Consider the following 16,903-nt stretch of genomic DNA (forward strand, 5'->3'; position numbering starts at 1 on the left):
GCCTTTCTGTTGCGCCAACTCAATTCATGTGTGCAGCTTTCCTTAGCAGATGTCCCATGGCTCTGGCACCTCCAACTTCCTAGGGTCTCCATTGATTTGCTTCACAGCTTCAGAGTGATCTCAGAACCTCCTTGCATGGATTCTAACCTGTCACACACTGTCTGGACAGAGATGCTTGCCATGATTCCCCCTCAATCTTGCAACTTCCATTACTTCAAAGATGGTACCATGGCCAACGCTGGCAAGTTCTGCTGACAGTTTTTGAGGGAGTCTTTGACCCTGGCTTCACAGTTCTATTAGCTTCTTAGTTTTGAGGAAACACTCTTTTAGGCAGTTGCCCTATTGGATCAATATACTATTTCTTCATTGTGAACTTAGGCTCTCTAGTTTCAAATATACTTGTATTTTCACAACTTGAAGTCTTTCGTGGGTGGGCTTTTACTCCCCTAAAGACACCTTTCTTATTGTCCCAGTGCAGAGGACCAGGGTTCAGTTTAATGGAACTAATGATTTATCAATTACAGATGCTACATAGTGTACCACTTCTTCTTGAAAACTTCAATCTTACACATTTATCATAGTATCATTTTATATATATTTTTTCTCACCTCTCTCTCTCTCTCTCTCTCTCTCTCTCTCTCTCTCTCTCTCTCTCTCTCTGTTCCAGCTCTGAATAAGAACAGTGATAAATAACCACAACACAACCTGAATGTTGTCCTAACTTGAATTACTTTTCAATTTTGTCTCAATCCAATTTTAAAGGTACCTCAATATTCTTTGCCACAATATAACCCTGAGAGACCTCTAGGTCATCCTTGCTCAGGTCTGTAACATCATGAGACAGGCTTAAAAGCATGGTATCTTCTCTCTAACTCTTGACATTCCAAACTTCCACTAGAATGAACTATTAAGTTATGCTTGTAGCAGTCGAGGGCTTCTGGCTCAAAGTTTCACACTCTTCCATGCTTCTCCTGCAAAGGAGGTTTCAAAGACCTAAGAACCACAGGGTCAGGATGATCACAGAAACAGCACAGCCTTTTTCTGTCTGAGCTGGTGCCAGTCTGGTGTCCAGCTGCTTTATGTAAAAGGTAAAGCATGGATTAGGGTTGGCATTTCCTGGAGAATACAGTCCCTGTGGCTGAGCTTCAAGTAGTGGGTACATTGTATACACATTCAGGAAGAAGAGAAAAATAAGAAGTTGGATGGGGCTATAGAGACTCAAAGTCTGATGTGCTGACTTGACCCACTTCTACTCTCAGGGCCGTACCTCCTAAAAGTTCCATAACCTTCCTAAACAGTGACACCAAATGGGAGCTAAGTATCCAAAGTGAGAACCAATGGGGCCTTTTCACATTCCTATAACAGGGTTGTTCCTTTTCCCTTCAAAAGATTGTGTAAATAGTATAGTCATATTTTCATATATTCTGCACTGAGGTTCTTGCATCTTATATTGTTCAACTTGTTTCCCTCTTTATCATATTGTTAGGACATCCAAAGAAATTATAAACAGTCATGGCAAGAATATTCCTGAAGGCTGCTATTGACTTCATGTAGCTCAATGCATGAAGCACAGTGCATCTGATACATTACTCCTAATGAGATGCACTGGAGATCTTGGCTAGAAGATGTATCCAGGTTTCTGGTTCAGAAGCAAAGAAATATGTGAAAATGAAAGATAGGCACAAGTAGAAAAAAGACAGATGTTTTGTACAATTTAAAACTTTTTATGCTCCATGAAAAAAATGCTCAAATGCTCCTTTTCATTTTTAATACTTTAACTCTGAGAACATAAATATTTATCTTTTTCAGATTCCTCTTAAATCTCAAGAAATACAACCCTTTATGTTTTTGAGTGGTATTCCTAGTCACATGTTGCATAAGAATTATTTACCGAGGTACTGATTATAATTACAGACTATTTATGATTTGAATGTACTTTCTTCAAAAATTATTCAAAATGGAAAAATTGATTTTAAACAAGTCAGAGAAATGCAAATCAAATGACTCTGAAATACCATCTTACACCTGTCAGAATGGCTATGATCAAAAACACTGATGACAGCTTATGTTGGAGAGGATGTGGATCAATGGGAACACTGCTCTTCTGTTGGTGGGAATGCAAACTTGTACAGCCACTTTTGAAATCAGTATGGTGTTTTCTCAGAAAATTGGGAACCAATCTTCCTCAAGATTCAGCTACACCAATCTTGGGCATATACCCAAGGAATACTCAATCATACCACAAGGACACATGCTCAACTATGTTCACAGCAACATTGTTCATAATAACTACAAACTGGAAACAACCTAGATGCCCCTCAACTGAAGAACTGATAAAGAAAATGTGGTGCATATACACAATTGAGTGCTACTCAGCAGTTAAAAAAAAAAAAAAAAAAAAAAAAAACCTCTTTTGTTATGAGGATAGGCTCTCTGAATTCATACATATTTGTATTTTCATAAAAGTAGTCTTTGACCATGATAAATGAAGACCACATGAGAACAGGAATAGGCAGAGTGCTGGAGAGGTCCCCAGAAATCCACAATGATACATTCTCTGTAGATTTCTGGCAATGGTCAAGAGAAAGCCTGATTTAACCTAGTCTGGTGATCAGATGGCCAACCACCCTAACGGCTGGAACTCTCATCCAATAACTGATGGAAGTCGATGCAGAGATCCTTGGCCAGGTCCCAGGTGGAGCTCCAGGAGTCCAATTGTCAAGAAAGAGGAGGGACTGTAAGGAGTGTGAATTGTTGAGACCAAGATTGGAAAAGAAAAGGAACAAATAGCCAAACTAATGGAAGCACATGAATTGTGAACCAAGGGCTGTGGAGACCCCGGTTGGAGGAGGCCCTCTGGATAGGTGAGACAGTTGAGTGGCTTGGACTGTGTGGGAGGCACCCAGGCAGTGGGTCTCAGGCCTGTCCTTGGTGCATGAGCTGGCTGTTTGGAACCTTGGGCTTACACAGGGACACTTTGCTCAGCCTGGAGGGAGGGGACTGGACCTGCCTGTACTGAATCCACCAGGTTTAAATGAATCCCCAGGGGAGTCTTGACCCTGGGGGAGGTGGGGGTGGAGGAAAGGGGCTGGGGGGAGGGTGGGGACAGGGGCAGGAGGGGGAGGACAGGGGAAACCATGGCTGATGTGTAGAATTATAACAGAAATATAATAACAAAAAAGAGAAAAAAATAAAAATTTATAAAAGTGTCATCATGAAATTTGCAGGCAAAGGAATGGAACTAGAAAATATCATCTTGCGTGAGGTAATTCAAACTCAGAAAGACAAATATGGTATGTACTCACTCATAAGTGGATACTAGATGTAAAGCAAAGGATAACCAGACTACAGTTCCAGAGAAGTTAGGTAAGAAGGAGGACCCTAAGAGGGATGTATGGATCGCCCTGGCAAGGGGAAATGGATGAGATCTCCATGACCAATGGTGTTAAGGGGGGGTAATGGAGGGCAAGGGATGGCTGTTGATAACGTAAGTGAATGGGATGGTCGAACTAGATCAGGGACAGAGTAGGAGAGCAAGGGAAGAGATACCATGATAGAGGGAGACATTATGGGAATAGAGAGAAACAGGGTACTAAGGAAGTTCCCAGGAATCCACAAGGATGACCCCACCTTAGACTACTAGCAATAGTGGAGAAGATGCCTGAACTAGCCTTACTCTGGTAATCAGATAGGTGAATACCCTGTCATCATAGAGCCTCCATCCAGTAACTGATGGAAGCAGATGCAGAGGTCCACAGCCAAACACTAGGCCAAGCTCCAGGAGTCCAGTTGAAGAGAGAGAATTCTATGAGCAAGGGACATCAAGATCATGATGGGAAAATGTACTGAGAAAACCAAACCAAACTAGTTGGAACTCATGAACTGTGGACCAATAGCTATGGAGCCTCCATGCAACTGGAGTAGGCCCTCTGCATGGGCAAGACAATTGTGTAGCTTGACCTGCTTAAGGTGCCCCTAGCAGTGGGATCAGGATCCATCTCCACTGTATGAATGGCCTTTTTTGAGCCCAGTGCCTATGGTGGGAAAATTTATACACCCTTGGTACAGGGGTAGGGGCTTAGACCTGTCTCAAATGAATGTACCAGGCTCTGCTGACTCCCCATGGGAGACCTTGCCTTGGAGGATGGTCGGAATGAAGGGGTGGGTTGTGGGGGAGAAGGATAGGGGTTGGGAGGAGGGAGTAGAGGGGCATCTGTGGTAGGTATGTAAAATGAACAGAAAATTTCTTAATATTAAAAAATGAAAAGAAAAAAACCATTTCACAGCCAAAGTTTGCTTTTTGACAAAAAATAAATTCGAAGACTTTTAATATACATCTTAAAAGCTAAAGTTTGGCCAGGCGATGGTGGCACATGCCTTTAATCCCAGCACTCATAAGGCAGAGCCAGGCGGATCTCTGTGAGTTTGAGTCCAGCCTGGGCTACCAAGTGAGTTCCAAGGAAAAGGTGCAAAGCTACACACAGAAACCCTGTCTTGAAAAAAAAAACAGCTAAAGTTTGTCAATATAATAAACAAATTACTGAAATAACTTTCACAGTTAGTATAAATTTCAAAACAACAAATAACAGGAATAGATCTTAAAGTCCCCATTGTCTATTTTATAATCAGATAACTATGAGAGCCATTCACAGTCAAAATTTTTATTTTGTAGCTAACAGTACATAAAATTTCAACTATTGTGAAACATAAGATCAAATCTTATGATGCATTGCTTAAGACAGAAGGTAGTAGAACAGACAAGGAAGTTTCCTGGAAATTTTTATAATTTTATCACTTTTTTCAGAGCACCCAAAACTTCCTTGTTTCTTAAGCTGTAAATAAAGGGGTTTAGCAGAGGTATCACAATGGTGTAGAACAGTGAATACATTTTATCCTGTTGTTTACCTGGTGCAGACCCAGGACTCACATACATGAAGAGGAGAGTGCCATAGAACAAAGAGACAGAGAGCAGGTGGGAACTGCAGGTGAAGAAGGCTTTCTTTCTGCTCCTCTCAGACTTCATGTTCAGAACAGCAAATAGGACATGGGCATAAGAGCCTACAATGGTCACAGAGGTGCTGATTTGTATGGAAGAAGCACAAATAAAAACGATCAATGCATTAAGAGATGGATCTGTGCAAGAGACTGTATAGAGTGACAAGACTTCACAGTAGAAATGGTCAATTACATTGGACTTACAGAAAGTCAATCTAAATAATAACCCTACATTAAATCCACAGTTTACAAAACCAATTATATATGACATACTTATTAACACAGTGCAGAGTCTTTTGGACATCACCACAAGATAGAGCAGAGGGTTGCATATGGCTACATAGCGGTCATAGGCCATCGCTACCAGGAGGAAACATTCTGTAGTTGCACTTGAACAAAAAAAATAAAATTGGGAGAAACACTCACCCAGGGATATCATGTCATTCTTATTTAAAAATTTCATAAGCATCTTTGGAGTCACTGTGGATGAAATACAGGCATCAGTAAAGGCTAAATTTCTAAGGAAAAGGTACATGGGAGTGTGAAGATGGGGATCCTTCCAGATGAGAAAGATTAAGCCAAGGTTGCCCACCATGGTGACAATATAGATGAAGAAGAACACCAGGAAGAGGGGGACTTGTAGCTCTGGACGATCTGTTATTCCTCTGAGAACAAACTCAGTCAACAGGGTCCTGTTTCCTTCCATCATACTGCCTCAGGCTGCTCTCTGCAAGGAGGGAAGGAACATAAAATCTGAATGAACTGGCTGAGAATGGCATCACACTCCCATCTCATGGACCTGTGCTGCATTTGTTTCTTAACCAAGAAATATGAAAGTGTGATGTTTCTGCATTTAATGGCATACTAGAAACTCCAAGTATTTTCTAACTTTTGATATATGAAATTTTAACATGTATCTATCTAAAGTTAAATGAGTGGGCCATTGAAACCAATTTTTGGTTTGAGTTTATGCTTATTAGTTTCAATTACTACAAATGATGCACATAAAATGACAGATTATGTCCAGAATTTACAATGGCAAAATGTATGGTACATGTTATAGTAAAATATTTTTAAAACACTAATTGAAGGCAAAAAGTCTCTTTTTCAATTCCTTGTAAACTGATTCGATATATTTTAATGAGGCTATATTCACTATACAATGTAATGTTTTACCTAATGGTGTTTTCATTGAAGTATAAAAATGTACTCTGAGCACACTCATTTCTCAAGAGGCTCTTCCATTTTTCTTCCCTCTTTCCCATTTCCCTCCAAAAATATATCATTTCTACTTTAATTTCATATATAACATTTAAATATTTTATGTAAGACTAAAAGTTACCATATCTTTGTTTTTTTTTTTTTTGCATTATTCTTTCATCCAAAGACATTGTCAAGTAACAAGACAGTAATAAAAAGCTTACTTATATTGTTGTCTTTCTGTTACTATGGTGTTATCTGGTAGACATTCATAAAAACAGTCACAGACTTAATAAGATTCTTTTGCTTTTCCTCAATGAAATATATGAGATTACCAAAATTCAGATGAGAAAGAACTTGCAAGAGAAAAAGTATAGATACAATGGTTAGGGTTTTCAATATCTGAATTCAACTTCCATGCCAAATGATAACTTTTGTATAGAAAATTAAATGAAGGAAAATGAAACAAATTGATTGTTAATTACTAAAGATATAATTGAGAAGGAAGAAAAAATGTCAAGCTCAGCTGGTACCCACAAATGAAGAAAGTTAGGATAGATGATGTTAAAAACCAGGCAAGAGGAAATTCAAATCAACACTGTAGTACATTTCAGAAAAGACAAAATATGCATATTCTGGACATAAAATAATTTATACCGGCCAGGCGGTGGTGGTGCATGCCTTTAATCCCAGCACTTGGGAGGCAGAGCCAGGAGGATCTCTGTGAGTTCGAGGCCAGCTTGGGCTACCAAGTGAGTTCCAGGAAAAAGGCACAGAGCTATACACAGAGAAAACCCTGTCTAAAAAAAAAAAAAAAAAAACCCATAAATAAATAAATAAATAAGCAAATAAATAAATAAATAAACAAATAAATAAATATATAAATAAATTGTACCTTGACATCCCTGTACTGCTGATTTAAAACAGGAGTTGGGAAATAGAAAGGGCAAGCTTAAGTGACTAAGGACTTTATTAATAGTGCTCAAAGACAGATTCTTTGACAGATCTTGATCAGTCAGATGGCTTTTCTGCCAACTTAAACTTCTAGATTTATCATAGTCACCAATACTTTATACCATGAGCTAATAACCTCATGGTCAAATATGTGATTCCAAACAACTAATTTTCTCAAAGCATTTACTTTATTTTTTAAAAATAAAATAATGTCAAATTAAATATAGAGTTTATGGGGAAAGTATATACACAAAATAGAACCTAAGGTGTTAGAAACATGAAGAAGAAAAATATTTCATGGAAAGGTATGTAATGTATTTGTTCCATTTAAATGGTGAAACTTTCTGTGAAATGTGTTCTCCTCCACCTTTATTTGGAATTAAAAAAAGAAAAATCATTTGTAGTTTTATTAAGCATTGAAACAAATTAACAGAGAAACTTATATCTGTGTAATAATTGTGTAAAAATGATCACTTAAACATGTCTGCCAAATATTGCTGGCTTGTCTTAATGTGATTTTGTTTGTATTGATTTTTGTGTTTGTGTTTCTGTGGGGATATTTGTATATGGAAAGAGATATAAAATGTTTGTATCTCTGATGTTCTTGGAATATCTCTCATTCAGAAACCCTATACAGTCTATTACTATGAAGTAGGCAGTGAGGTTGAATTCTGTTTATCTTGATCCATTATGTCAGAAACAGTCAATTTTTTTTACTAGTTAAATCGCTTAAATATGGAGATCTCAGGGCCCAGCTCATGGCATAGTCCTCCCAGGGCCTCGTACAAAAGCATGAAACTACTCACATCATTAAAGTTGATGTGTGGATACAGTCACTGGGTAAAAAAAAAAAAGAATGTGTTACTCGATCTCTCTGGATGTCAGGAGTCTAGGTCAGCATCACTGGCTGGCACTCAGAACTGTGAGCCGGCCACACTCCCTTTAGAGACCCATGGGAAACCCATCTCTTTACCCTGCTGGCCCCTAGTGGCAGTTGGCATTCTCTCTTTACTCTGACCCTTGCTCCAGGTTTCCTGGAATCTTCTCCTCTGGATGTGTCCATTTTATTTTCATTAATATTTTTGATATATAATTTAATCTCAACATTTCCTCCTTCCCTTTCCTCCCTTCAAACCCCCTAATATATCCCTCTCCATTCTTTTTCAAATTCATGGTCCCTTCTTTACAATAATTGTTACTGCATGTGTATGCATATATAAAAGATACACATATATTCCTAAATATAATCTATTCAGTCTGGATGTTACTTGTATTACTTTTCAGGACTGACCATTGGTACTGGACAGCGGTTTGTTGGCTCTTCCATGAGAAGGACCACCTCTCCCACTCCCAGTTGCCTATAGTTCTTTGAACAGGGTAGGGGCCTTGTGGACTTTCCCCTGTGCCTATCTCTTTAAGAGACAGGAAGAAAGGCCACAAACTTAAGTGTGTAGGGAGGTAGAGAGGAGCTAGGGTGAGTTGAGGACAGGGAAAAAACACAATCAAAATTTATGAAAATTTTAGATGAAAAAAACTCTGAATTAAAAAAAAAAGCAACTGATAGAGCAAACTCTTCCTTACTTCTTAGTATATAATACTACATAAACCTAGAACCAGCTAAGGAAGGAGGTACAGTCTAGGAAGTCATATGTTCCTAGGGTCCTCAGTTGTGGAAAGTATTCCTGATTCTGAAAGACTTCCAAAGTAAAACTCAGAAAGGATGCTTTACTTAATAAAATATTCAACAGATCCATTTTATAACTCTATCTTGATAAAGAACATGTACCCCAAGTTCCAGAATCTCTCCGTCTCATTTCCATCAGAATTACTATGATACACAAACAAGTACATGAAGCTTGTTGTGAGGGCTCATGAAATGTGCTGAATTGACTAAGATGTACTTCCCCCCAACACAAAGGAATCATAGCATAGAGGTTGGCCACACAGACTCTTACAAGTTTACATGATCTCAAATCCTTAGACAATAAACACATAGTTATGAGCACATAAAAATTTAGAGAAAGTTTACGAAATATTTCATAGATTTTCAGAAATGCTTTATGACCCATTTGTTAAATAAGTCCCATCAAAAGATATTTTCATATAAATTGAAATATATGCCATTATATTCTCATATAAATTATGAGAAAAATGTTGGTATAGAAATGATCATATCTTTAAAATTACAGTAAAATTAAATATTACTTTTTCATTCAATACCTATGACCTGTGTATAGGCACAGATGCCACCGACTTACGTCTTCAGGAAGAGACTTACACTGCAGGAAAAAGGATATCAATGACAACTGTCCTTCTCACATCATTTTTCTCCAAGAACAACAGTTTGGAGAGACTGGCATTTCTTTCATGCAATCTTCAACCCTGTTTCAATAGAAAAACTCTCTCAGTGCTACCAAGATCTCCCCAAAGGACAAAGCCAATTTGTTGGTCATTGTTCACTAATCAGCATCAAAACTAACAGAGATTGTAACTGGTCTTATGTAAGCTTGTGTTCTTTCTAACTAAGTTAGAGGCCAATTAAAGGAAAATGAAATGTTTACTCCATGGAGATTATTCAGATTGTGTAACTGGTTTTCTGTCAAAAGTTGAATCTGTGCCGCTGGTGTCATATTTAGGAAGTGATCTCCTGTGCCAATGCATTCAAGTGTACTTACTATTTTCTCTTCTATTAAGTTTGGTGTAACTAGATTTATGTTGAGGCCTTTGATCCACTTGGACTTGAGTTTTGTGAATGGTGACAGATATGGATCTACATATTGACATCCAGTTATGCCAGCACCATTTGTTAAAGATACTTTTTTATTCCACTGTATAGTTTTGGCTTCTTTGTCAAAAATCAGGTGTTCATATGTACGTGGATTTATGTCAGGGTCTTCAATTAGATTCCATTGGTCTGTATGTCGGTTTTTATACCAGTACCATGCTGTTTTTATTACTATAGCTTTATAGTAGAGCTTGAGGTCAGGGATGGTGATGCCTCCAGAGGTTACTTTATTATACAGGATTCTTTTAGCTATCTTGGGGCTTTTGTTTTTCCATATGAAGTTGAGTATTTTTCTTTCCAAGTCCATGAAGAATTGTGTTGGTAATTTGATGGGGATTGCATTGAATCTGTAGATTGCTTTTGGTAAGATTGCCATTTTTACTATGTTCATCCTACCTATCCATGAGCATGGGAGACCGCTCCATTTTCTGATATCTTCTCTATAATACCAGCAGCACAAACACTGAGCACAACAATTACTAAATGGGACCTCTTGAAACTGAGAAACTTTTGTAGGGCAAAAGACATGGTCAATAAGACAAAAAGACAGCCTACAGAATGGGAAAAGATCTTTACCAATGCCATATCTGACAGAGGACTGATCTCCAAAGTATATAAAGAACTCAAGAAACTAGACGTCAAAATACTGAACAATCCAATTAAAAAAACGGGCTAAAGAGCTAAACAGAAAATTCTCAAAAGAAGAATCACAAATGTCTGAAAGACAAAGAAATGCTCAACATCTTTAATCATCAGAGAAATGCAAATCAAAACAACTCTGAGATACCACCTTACACCTGTCAGAATAGCAATGATCAAAAACACCAATGACTTTCAATGTTGGAGAGGATGCAGAGTAAATGAAACACTCCTCCACTATTGGTGGGAATGCAAACTTGTACAACCGCTGTGTAAATCAGTATGGCAGTTTCTCAGAAAATTGGGAATCTATCTACCTCAAGACCTAGCCATACCACTCTTGGGCATATACCCAAGGAATGCTCAATCATACCACAAAGATACATGCTCAACTATGTTCATAGCAGCACTATTTATAATAGTCAGAACCTAGAAACAACCTAGATGCCCATCAACTAAAGAATGGAATAAGAAAATGTGGTACATATACACAGTGGAGTATTTTCTCAGCAGAGAAAAACAATGACAGCATGAAATTTGCAGGCAAGTGGATGAACCTAGAAAATATCCTCCTGAGTGTGGTAACCCAAACCCAGGAAAAACATGGTATGTACTCACTCATAAGTGGAATCTAGATACAAAGCAAAGAACAATCAGACTGCAACCCACAGAACCAGGGAGGCTATATAACAGGGGGAACCCTAGGATGACTGTGGCTTATAAGTTTTGGTTTTACTAAATTACGGGCAAACCTCAATCAAACATTTCACTATTAGGATAAGAATTTATACTGTATCAAGTTGATAATAGAAAACTAAATAAATTAAATTTAAAAAGTTGAATCTGAACAAACATAATATACACCATGGAAAAATATTTAGATGGCACATAGGTAGGTATTACATGTAAATATGTGTATTAATGTTCTTTATGACAATTATCAAATTTTCCCATAGTATTTGATCCTTTGAACCAATGTTCTGATAAATCAGCTTCTAGCAATAGTTTAGTAGGTTCTTTCACACTTTATGTAATGGAGGATGATTTTTATTCATCAATATGATATACATATGCAATCAATTCTTAGATATAAAAACAACAGATTTAGTGTGGTTCACTCAAATAGAATATCTTAAAATATTAAAGGAAATAGAAATATGTAAAATCACAAAAGAAACAAATTGCTTCAATCTCCCTGACCACTGGTGAATACAGGCAATATTTTCATTCATGCAACTCCCACCTTCTACCCATTCATGTTTTTCTATTTGTATATACATAAGCTTTATTATTATATACTATGGAAAACAAAATGAAACACAATACAAAAATTATAAACCTCAAAAGAGAAAGAAGGGAGTACTGGAGAGGTTTGGTTCCTAGCACTCACCAAATGGCTCACAAGCACCAGTAACTCCAGTTCTAGGGAATCTGAAACCCTCTTCTGGTGTCCAAGGGCTTCTACATATATTTGATGCATGTACATATGCATATACCCAGGCAAACTCATGTACACATAAAACAGTAATTTAATCTAAGAATGAATAAAAAGACTTATGGAAATATTCTAGTTGATATGCTGTTTTTAAAAATATCATTTGTAAAAGGAGTTTGAATATAGATAGCCTTCATGGGAGACAATGTTGCTCTCAGAAGACATGAGTTATTAAACAAATGTTTCTAGGTTGACTCTGGACTACTATTTTTTATTGGTCAGAGACCTGCACAGACTCTCTTCTTCATTGTCCATGTGGGTTAGACAGTAAGTTCTTTGATCACAGAAAATATATAAATCATTCTTGTACTGACAGGGAAACTTCCTCCCTGCTGGCTAGCTTTCTTCATGCTGGAATATGCTATGAAGGATTCTGGTGGAGAAAGCCAGAATTGCTTATCTTAACTGGCTGTGGACCATTTAAACTGTAATACCTACCATCCAGGCATAATTTGCAAACTGGTGCAATAGTGGCATGGCTGTGTGGGGGTAACTAACTCCTTTCTCATTGGATTTTAGGCCTCATCCATAAAGGAACTCCTATTGGGCACTTTAAATATGATAGGAGCATATGACTGGGGAGGTCATGGGCCCTATAGGGGAACCTACCAATGATTGTATTTGGTAAACAGTTATGGTGTCAAACTGCCCTGAAAATTGTCCTTTTTATACTCATATACCTAAGTGCTGTTCTCATCCTTGATCAGAAAGCCTTCAGTTTGCAGTTGGCCACACTTCATAAGATACATGTAACGGTCAATGCTCTGAAAGTGAATGAATCTTAAATTCTCAGTCTTAAATGCAATGTCTAAGTTACCCCTCCAAGGCTTAGGGAGCATTGTAGAAAGAGGGGCCAAAAGAATGTAAGAACTGAAGAATGGAAGAAGTGATATGAATTGCCATCTTCTAGACATGACGTAGCTATTGCCTGCATGAATACACAATAGTGGCTACCCACACAGAACCTACATGGGACTGGGTCCATCAATAACTCCATCATAAATGAAGGGATAGGTCACATGACCTCACTCTCAGGGGAACTACAGCACCTAAAAGTTTCAGGGGGCAATATAGTCATATTCTCCAGTAGTGTAGCCACTCATATATTGTCCTCATTCAAATAAACTCTGATTTTTTCTCATTTAGGTAACCCTAATTAAATGAAATACCCTACCCATCACATAAAAGGCATGACAGTAGGGCATTAACTTGGGAAGGAGAAGGAATTTGATAAGAGATTGGAGAGAATAGGAGAGTATGTTGAGAGGGATTTTGAACAAAAAACATTATGTATTAAGTTGGTGGAATTATAAAAGAAAAATAAACTTAAAAAAGAAATAAATTCTGATGTGACTTAGAGGAAGAGGAATAATTATGATCATTTGGAGAGATTGTAAACATGTGCAACAACCAGGGAGGCTAGTACACAAGTTTCTCAAATAGATAAAAAAGAAATATCTGTGCTGAGTAGTACTCCATTATGTATATGTACCATATTTTCTTTATCCATTCTTCAGTTAAAGGACTTCTAGGTTGTTTCCAGATTCTGGCTATTACAAACAATGCTGATAGGAACATAGCTGAGCAAATGCCCTTGTGCTATGATTGAGCATTCCTTGGGTATATGCCCAAGAGTAGTATACCTGTGTCGTTGGGGAGATGGATTCCCAATTTTCTAAGGAAGTGCCATATTGATTTCCAAACTGGCCTTACAAGCTTACATTCCCATCAGCAGTGGAGGAGAGTTCCCCTTGCTCTACATCCTCTCCAGCATAAGCTGTCTTCTGTGTTTTTGATCTTAGCCATTCTGACAAGTATAACGTGGTATCTCAGAGTCATTTTGATTTGCATTTCCTGGATAGTTAGGGATGTTGAGCAATTCCTTAAATGTCCTTCAGCCATTTGAACTTTCTCTGTTGAGAATTCTCTGTTTAGTTCAAGCCCTTATCCAAACTAACCAAAAGACAGAGAGAGAGCATCCAAAGTAACAAAATCAGAAATGAAAAGGGGGACATAACAACAGACAATGAGGAAATCCAGAGAATCATCAGGTCATACTTCAAAAACCTCTACTCCACAAAACTGGAAAATCTAAAAGAAATGGATAATTTTCTGGGTAGGTACCACATACCTAAGTTAAATCAAGACCAGAAAAACCATTTAAATAGTCCAATAACCCCTAAGGAAATAGAATCAGTCATTAAAATTCTCCCAACCAAAAAAAGCCCTGGACCTGATGGTTTCACTGCAGAATTCTACCAGATCTTCAAAGAAGACTTAATACCAATACTCTTTAAATTGTTCCACACAATAGAAGCAGAAGGAATATTACCGAACTCCTTCTATGAGGCTACAATTACCCTGATTCCTAAACCAAACAAAGATGCAACAAAGAAAGAGAACTACAGACCGATCTCCTTCATGAACATTGATGCAAAAATACTTAATAAAATACTGGCAAACAGACTCCAAGAACACATCAAAACAATTACCCACCATGATCAAGTAGGCTTCATCCCAGGGATGCAGGGATGGTTCAACATATGAAAGTCTATCAATGTAATTCACCATATAAACAAGATGAAAGAAAAAAACCACATGATAATCTCACTAGATGCAGAAAAGGCATTTGACAAAATCCAACACCCCTTCATGATAAAGGTCTTGGGACGACCAGGAATACAGGGAACACACCTAAACATAATAAAGGCAATCTACAGCAAGCCAAAAGCCAACATCAAATTAAATGGAGAGAAACTCAAAGCAACACCACTAAAATCAGGAAGAAGGAAAGGCTGTCCCCTCTCCCCATACTTATTCAATATAGTACTTGAAGTTCTAGCCAGAGCTATAAGACAACATAAAGAGATTAAGGGGATACAAATTGGAAAGGAAGAATTCAAGCTCTCCCTATTTGCAGATGATATGTTAGTAGACATGAGTGACCCAAAAAAAATTCAACCAAGGAACTGATACAGCTAATATAGCCCATTTCTTAATTGGACTGTTGGGCATTTTGATGTCCAGGAAGAAGCAAAGTGCTAGAGAGGTCCCCAGAAATGCACAATGATACATCCACTGTAGACTACTGGCAATGGTCGAGAGAAAGCCTGATCTGACCTAGGCTAGTGATCAGATGGCCAAACACCCTAACAGTTGAGCTGGAACTCTCATCCAATAACTGATGGAAGTCAATGCAGAGATCCACGGCCAGGCCCCAGGTGGAGATCCAGGAGTCCAATTGTTGAGAAAGAGGAGGGAATGTAAGAGTGTGAATTGTTGAGACCAAGATTGGAAAAGCACAAGGGACAAATAGCAGAATGAATGGAAGCACACGAATTATGAACCAAAGGCTGTGGAGACCCCAACTGGATCAGGCCCTCTGGGTAAGTGAGACAGTTGATTAGCTTGAACTGTTTGGGAGGCACCCAGGCAGTGGGACCTGGACCTTTCCTTAGTGCATGAGCTGGCTGTTTGGAACCTTGGGCTTATGCAAGGACATTTTGCTCAGCCTGGAAGGAGGGGACTGGACCTGCCTGTACCGAATCCACCAGGTTGAACTGAATCCCCAGGGGAGTCTTGGCCCTGGAGGAGATGGGAATGGAGGGGAGGGGCTGGGGGGAAGGTGGGGATGGGGGCGGAAGGGGGAGGACAGGGGAACCCATGGCTGATGTGTAAAATTAAAACACATATATAATAAATAAAAAAGGAGGAAAATGCAAATAAAAAAAAGAAATATCATGAGATCCAGCTATGCCATTGCTGTGCATATACCCAAATAACTCTACACTCTCTGATAGAGATATCAGAACACCCATGATCGTTGCTGTTCTGGGCACAATATCTGGGAAATACAATCAACCAAGACAGTCAGAAAATTATGGGTGGAAAATTAACATGTAGAATATATACATAATTCAATTCATTTCAATTCACCTGTAAACAAAATGAATTATGGAAGTTCCAGGAAAATGGGTAGAGCTAAAAATATTATAGTAAGTATTGTAATTCAGGCACACAGACAAACTCTACATGTTACTCCTCATTGAGGACTTAGTTTTGAATTCTTTTTATTTTTGTGATTTAGGTTGAGAGAGCATATTTACAGGCCAGGAAGCTAGAGAGGAGCCGCAGGATGTGGGGATTTGGGGTGAAGTCTTGGGGTGGACAGTAAAACACAAACAAAATGAAAATAAGAGATACCAAGATGGGAAGGGGCAAACAGGGGTGGGGATGTGGAAACAGGGAAGGTGATTTTGTGGGAGAGTAAACCCAAACTGTGGGTGAATGAAAAGCTATAGAGAAACCTGCTGCCTTAAGGTAATGAGAGAGGAAGAAGGTACACAGAGGGAAAGGAGTGGGAATAAAAGGGAGTGGTTGGATGATGTAAATAGCTGTCAGATAACTAACGTTTAAAAATCTGACAGAAAATTGCAATGCAAGGCAAACAGTATTAACCAAAAGGCAAAGTCAACCACTGTCAAATGAAGAAAAGTACAAATGTTCTGATGTCTGATGTTGAGTATTAAGAGTGGAATATTCAGGTTACTGCTACTATGGATTTTCTTTTTTTAGGCTCCATCAAATACAGTGTGATGTGTGTAATATACACTTATTACAAAATAAAACTATCCCTATTGTTATACACATTATGTAATCACATGTCAGGAAATTAGAGAGAAGCATTTAAGATTTGAAATACCAGGTTTTAGTTGAGTAAAAAAGAAAAACTACCACTTTGAGAGCTAGTTACAAATATTAACAATATAGATAGCTACAAAAAAATTTGAACCGAGGTACTTTGACTTGCTGGTCAATGGTGATACTGGAATCCA

The 16,903-nt window shown here is 38.1% G+C and overlaps 1 protein-coding gene across 1 annotated transcript; it reads right to left on the minus strand.

Annotated features, from left to right (window-relative positions):
- Positions 1 to 4,780: 4,780 nt before the first annotated feature.
- Positions 4,781 to 5,704, minus strand: LOC118594176 (olfactory receptor 5AC1-like). Its single transcript, XM_036204023.1, has one exon. The coding sequence runs from the start codon at positions 5,702 to 5,704 to the stop codon at positions 4,781 to 4,783; it is 924 nt and encodes a 307-aa protein (XP_036059916.1).
- Positions 5,705 to 16,903: the final 11,199 nt, after the last annotated feature.

Source organism: Onychomys torridus, chromosome 12, assembly GCF_903995425.1.
Source record: "Onychomys torridus chromosome 12, mOncTor1.1, whole genome shotgun sequence".
NCBI lineage: Eukaryota > Metazoa > Chordata > Mammalia > Rodentia > Cricetidae > Onychomys > Onychomys torridus.